This window comes from Otolemur garnettii, unplaced genomic scaffold (assembly GCF_000181295.1).
Source record: "Otolemur garnettii isolate 467f Iridium unplaced genomic scaffold, OtoGar3 scaffold00127, whole genome shotgun sequence".
NCBI classification, from domain to species: domain Eukaryota; kingdom Metazoa; phylum Chordata; class Mammalia; order Primates; family Galagidae; genus Otolemur; species Otolemur garnettii.
The window spans coordinates 22,607-29,325 of NW_003852522.1; the positions used below are offsets into that span (position 1 = coordinate 22,607).

The window sequence follows — 6,719 nt, forward strand, 5'->3', positions numbered from 1 at the left end:
TGGTTATTTCTTTTCTTCTGCTGGGTTTGGGGTTGGAATGTTCTTCCTTTTCCAGTTGCCAGAGGTGATCCATTAAGTTGTTGGCCTCCTCTCTTTCTGTTTTCTTGATGAACACTTCCAATGCTATAAATTTGTCTCTTAGAACTGCCTTTGCAGTATCCCACAGGTTTTGATAATTTGTGTCTTCTTTTTAATTTAGTTCCAAAACTTTGGTGATTTCCTTCTTAATCTCATCTTTGACCCAGCTATCAGTCAGCCTAAGATTATTTAGCTTCCATGACTTTGAGTATGGAGATTCCCATTGCTGTTGAGTTCAACTTTTATTCCATGGTGGTCCGAGAAGATACAAGGAATAATTTCTATACTTTTAAATTTGCTGAGGTTAGACTTGAGTCCTAGGATATGGTCTATTTTGGAGGATGACCTGTGGGCTGATGAGAAGAATGTATATTCAGTTTTATGAGGGTGAAATGTTCTGTAGAGGTCTGTACAGTCCATTTGTTCTAAGGTCAGGTTTAAGTCTAATATTTCTTTGTTTACTTTCTTCTTGGAGAATCTTTCCAAAACTATCAAAGGGGTGTTAAAATCTCCAACTACTATAGTGCAGGAAGATATCAAGTTGTTCATATCCATTAGGGTCTGCTTTATGAATTGAGGAGAATTCTGGTAGGGTGCATAAATGTTCATTATCTACATCTCTTCATGTTGGGTGTTTCCCTTGACAAATATGTAATGACCTTCCTTATCTTTCTTTATCTTTGTTGGTTTAAAGCCAATTGTATCTGCTACTAAAATTGCAACCCCTGCTTTTTTCTGGTTTCCATTTGCCTGTATGATACAAGTGCATCCCTTCACCCTGAGTCTATTTTTATCCTTTAAGGTAAGGTGAGATTCTTGTATACAGCAGATGTCTAGTCTTAGTTTATGTATCCAATCAGCCATCCTGTGCCTCTTTAGAGGACAATTTAAACCGTTCACATTAATTGAGAGAATTGATAAGCCTGGTTGTGTTTTTGGGTGTCATGATTTTTGGATGTCCAGTGGACATTTTTAATCCTTTCACCACTGTGGAAGTTGGATTTTGTTCAAAAAATTTCGGGGTGAGTTTACTTTGGAGGTAGAGCATTGCACTGGTTGTTGTGGAGGATGGGTCTGAGAATATCCAGGAGAACTGGTTTAGTTATGGCAAAATTCTTCAATATGTCTATGTCATTAAAGCATTTGATTTCTCCATCACAAATGAAACTCAGTTTAGCTGGATAGGATCCTGGGCTGGAAGTTTTTTTGTTTTAAAAGATTGAAAGTTGATGACCATCTTCTTCTGGGTTGAAAAATTTCAGCTGTGAGATCTGCAGTTATTCTGATATTTCTTCCTTTGTAAGTGATGCTTTTCTTATGTCTGGCTGTTTGCAGAATTTTCTCCTTCATCTTCACTTTGGCAAAGTTAATCACAATGTGTCTAGAAGATGCTTTATTTGGATTGAGTCTTGCTGGGGTTCTGAAACTGTCTGCTATCTGAAGTTCTGAACCTCTTGCAATGTTTGGGAAATTCTCCTCCAAAATCTCTTGGAGTAGAGCATCTGTACCTTTAGGACCATCCTCTTCTCCTTTGGGAATTCCTATAAGATGAATGTTTGCTCTTTTGGAGTGATCCCACAACTCTCTCAGGGAATGATCTGTTTTTGCTCTCCATTTGTCTACCTTGTTGAGTGTCCAGGAAGGTTCAAAAACTTTGTCTTCAGTTTCAGAGATCCTTTCTTCTGCCTGGTCAACTCTATTAGTCAGGAATTCCACTGTATTTTGGAGCTCCTCAACTAACTTTTTCACTTCTGTGAACTCTATTATCTCTTTTCTCATTATGTCCATATCTTGGGTGACTTGAGACAACTTTAGAACTACTCTTTGGAATTCAATTTCCATCTTTTCTTCCATTCTATTTATCTTATTTGCAATCCATATTCTGAATTCAGTTTCTGACACTGCTGCCATTTGTCTATGCATGGCATCTTCAGTTGTATCTCCTTTGTCATTTCTTGGAGGGGGGGGATTGATCTACTCTGGTTATTCATGTTGCCAGAGTTCTTCTGTTGAGTCTGCACCATGTTTATTTTCTACTATTTGGTTATTAGAACTGGTAGGGTGATTGAATTGGGGTTCCCAGGTAATAGAGATATCCCCTTACCAACCTTAAAAAGCCCCCCTTCAGAGTTTTGGCTGGAGACTCTGAGGACCTACTTGGTGAGACAGTGCAGGCTAGCTCTGTTTTGATATCAGCCAACCTCTACCCTATCCTAAGAAACCACCCTATTAGATTTAAATCTTAACCGTGAAGAGATACAAATAGCTGCATTCCCCAGCCCCCACCCTTCAGTTTTTTTCCACTACAGAACTTCAGAAGTCAACCTCAGAATGTCACAAAGTAGTCAGCCCCAGACACGGATTCCAACAAAATTGTCTGGCAGTGCAAACCCTGCCCAACATAGAGGGATTCAAGGACAATTCAAAACAAAGGAATTCAAAGCACAATTGGAGCCAGGGATCCACACGCCCACCTGACAGACTCAGTCCACACTATTGTCTGCTTCTCTGCTCACAGGCCCAGCTGGAGCCAGGCATTACCCCACCTATCGGTCTCAGTTCACACACAGCTAGCCTCTGGAGTAGAGTCTGGAGTAGTGCCTGCCAAATCAGTTGGGGTCAGGGGACCATGCCCCCTCTTGCCAGTCACAGTCCACTGGCTGGCAAGCCTCTGTTTGCAGCCTCTGTTGGAGTCAGGGCACTGGGCCTGCCCTCTGGTATCAGTCCACACACAGCTAGCCTCTGCTTGCCAGACCAGTTGGAGTTAGGGACCATGCCCTGCCTGCCAGTCTCAGTCCACTGCCTGGCAAGCCTCTGTTCGCAGACTCTGCTAGAGTCAGGGCACCACACTCCACCCACAGGTCTCAGTCCTCACCTGGTAGGCCTCTGCTCATCAGCCCCACTGGAGACAGTAGAGTACACCCTAGCCCTCAGGGCTTGGTTCACACTCAGTAAGCCACTGCTTGAGGGTTCTGTTGAAAACAGGAGACCACGCCCTTGCTCTCAGGTCACAGTCCATGCCTATTAGGCCTCTGCTCACAGGCCCAGCAGCGACCAGTCTCGTCTGCCAAACTCAGTCCACATGGGGCAACCACTCTCCTGCTGTGGATGCTGTCAGAGCCAAGGGTTCTTTACCCCATCCCACCAGACACAGCCCAAACCAAGGGTCAAAACTACCACTGGCCAGGCATAGTCATAACCAGGGGACTGCTCCTCCTCCCACCAAGTATCCCTTTCTTCCCACACCCTCTTTCTTCCCCATTAGTCACAGATTTCGTCCTGATGGCTGGCAGTCCACACTGTGCCCAGGTCTCTCAGGACAAAACCAAACACTCTGTGCTCTGCAGGGGGCAGAGCTTCAGACCACCATGCAAGGGGGAAAGGGTGGACTGGGAGTTTGGACTTGTGGGGAAAAATATCTGTTGAATTTTATGCCTGGCAGGGGGGTGTCTAGGTTCCTAAGTGGGACCTTCCTGGAGAAAGAGACCTGGAGTTTAGCGGCTCTCTCCAGCAAGGTAAAATGAGAGGTCTTTTGTTCCCTGCTCTTTCGCAGATAGCCTGCAGCAGTCCTCCTGCTTGGGGGAGGGGTCTCCCATCCTCTAGTCAATAGGTTTTGTACCTCTAACTTGATTTCTTGAATGCTCTTCCTGGGAGTTACAGCTTGCCGAACTTCTTTCTTGGCTCAGCTCCCTGTCTTTGGCTTCATAGAGTCTGCTTCCATCTGGTATTTCTTCCTTTGCTCAGGAGCCTCTGACAAGGGTTGCTACCAGTCAGCCATCTTCCCAGAATTCTCCCCACATTTCTAAACTATTAAGAATAGAGTGTGAATGTCTTACCACAACAAATAAGTAAGTGAGGAGAAGGGTATCTTAATCAGTTAGAAGTAAGAATTCCATATTGTATACCAAATCAGCACATTATACCTCATAAATGCATTAATGTACACAGTTATGATTTAATAAAGAATTTTAAAAATTAAAAAAATGTAAAAAACAGACAAAAAGTGATGGTGAGGATGTGAAGAAATAGAAATCTTCATACATTGCTGCTTGGAATATAAAACAGTGTGGTCATTTCAGAACACAGTTTGATAGTTCCTCAAAAAGTTAATCATATAGCTAACACAAGACCCAGCAAATCCACTCCTACACACATAACTAAGACAAGTGAAAACATATATCCATGCAAAATTGGCACATGGGCTGGGCACAGTGACATGTGCCTGTAAAGCTATCACTCTGGGAAGCTAAGCTGGGAGGCTCACTTGAGCTAAGGAGTTCGATACCTGCCTGAGCAAGAGAAAGACTCCATCTCCACAAAAAAAAATTAAAAATAAATAAATAAATTAGCTGAGTGTGGTTCCCATGCATATAGTTCCAGTTACTGGAGAGACAAGAGGATCATTCAAACCCAGGGATTTGAGGCTGAAGTGAGCTATGATGATGCCACTATATTCCAGCAAGGATGACAGAGTGAGACTTAGTCTCAAGGAAAAAAAATCTGTATATATCAATGCTCATAGCAGCATTGTTCAAAATAGTCAAAAATTGGAAACAACCTAAATGCCCATCACTGATAAATGAATAAAAAATTATAGTACCGCGATATGATGGGATATTATCCAGTCATAAAAAAATAATTTTTATTTTTTTATTTCAGATTATTATAAGGGTATATATGATAAGGTTACATTGTTTGCATTCATTAGGTAATGTCCAAGTGGTAGTTAAGCCCTTCACCCAAGAGGTGTGCCATATACCTCTATATATTTCCTGTTAGCTGACAGCTTACCAAGCCCTCTCCCTCATCCCTCTTCTTGAATTTGTGTTTTTCTTTCATGTGGGCATGTAGTTGTTCATTTACTAGTTTCATATCAGTATTGAGTACATTGGATCTTTGGTTTTCCATTTTTGTCATACTTTCCTTAGGATGATGTTCTGCAAATCCATCTAGGTAAATACAAAAGATTTAAAGTCTCCATCTTTCTTTATGGCTGAATAGTATTCCATGGTACACATACACCAGACTTTATCATTTGGGAGTTAATGGGCACGTGGGTTGTTCCCACATCTTAGTGATTGTGAATTGAGCTGTGATAAATATTCTAGTGCAAGAGTCCTTATGGTAAAATGACCTTTTTCCTTCTGAAATATCTAGTAAATGAGATTATAGGATCAAATGGAAGGTCTACTTTTAGCTCTCTGAGGATTCTGAGTCAAAGCTGCAGATGCTGGTGTGGATGTGGAGAGAAAGGTACACTTACACACTGTTGGTGGGATTGCAAACCAATACAGTACAGTCTTTTTGGCAAGAAGGATGCAGAAAAAAAAGAATTTTTAACTATTATTCAGCCATTTAAAAATACTTCATTATGGGTGAACCTTGAAAATACTATGCTAGGCTCAGCGCCTGTGGCTCAAGTGGCTAAGGCACCAGCCACGTACACCCAAGGTGGCGGGTTCAAATCTGGCCCAGGCCCACCAAACAACAACAATGGCTGCAACCAAAAAATAGCCAGGCATTGTGGCGGGCACCTGTGGTCCCAGCTACTTGGGAGGCTGAGGCAGGAGACTCACTTGAGCCCAGGAGTGGGAGGTTGCTGTGAGCTGAGATGCCACGGCACTCTACCCAGGGGGACAGCTTGAGGCTCCTGTCTTAAAAAAAAAAAAAAAAGAAAATACTATGCTAAGTAAAGGACTCCAATCATAAAAGACCAAATATTATATCATTTATATGAAATGTCCAGAATAAGCAAATACATAACAGAAAATGGATTGGTAGAGGCCTAAATCTGGAGTGAGGAGTGGAATATGTACAGAGTTTCTTTTGGAAAAGTTAAATTTTTTTAAAAGTTAAATTATGGTGATGATTACACAGCTCTTTATAGTCAATGAACACTGAACTCTACACTTGAAATGAGTGGGTTTTATAGCATGTGAAATATATCTCAATAAAACCATAAAAAAATGAAACTCAGAGTTAACTAAGATTCTCCGTGTACATGGAGCGGGTTTATATAGAGATACACAGTTTATAAATAGATATGAATAACTTCATACTCGAGGGCCTGGAACAAAGCTCTAATTATAAAGAAATCAATTCTGCCCTCTCTAGTCTCTTTCTTTTTGGATTTCTTGGTAATTCACATTTGCATGGGCTGATGATGTAAATCCAGCAATGGGTTTAATGAAAACCGAGAAGTAAGCATAAATTAAATTCACTAGAGATGTTTTTCTCCTTCACCCTGCTCCTAGCCCCCTGTTATTTTTGTAAGAATCTATGTCTTCAAGAGAATTCAGAGAAAAAAATTTAGTGTCATCCTAAGCCTACTGAGTGTCTTAGAACCGTGCAAATTCCAAATAATTGTCCATGGTAATTCTAGGAAATAAGACAATAACAATAAAAACAAGAACACACCAAGTTGACTTGTACTTTAGTAGAACGTGGGAACCTAACCTGAGAATGTGTGAAGGTGCTAGTTCCCTACAAATACTCAGAGGAATATTTACCCATTTAACATGAGATGGGATGGTATTTAGAAGTATTTTTTTTAGCTGGGCATTGTGGCAGGCACCTGTAGTCCCAGCTACTTGAGAGGCTGAGGCAAGAGAATCACTTAAGCTGAAGAGTTTGAGGTTGCT

The 6,719-nt window shown here is 41.4% G+C and overlaps 1 protein-coding gene across 1 annotated transcript in view; it reads left to right on the forward strand.

Annotated features, from left to right (window-relative positions):
- The window catches only part of LOC100948016 (adhesion G protein-coupled receptor E2), a gene marked incomplete at its 5' end in the record, with an annotated part of 28,818 nt that overhangs the window by 18,409 nt on the left and 3,690 nt on the right, over positions 1 to 6,719 (forward strand). Inside the window, 1 exon segment of the mRNA XM_003804111.3 lies at positions 3,521 to 3,593. Coding sequence (XP_003804159.3) covers positions 3,521 to 3,593 — 73 coding nt within the window.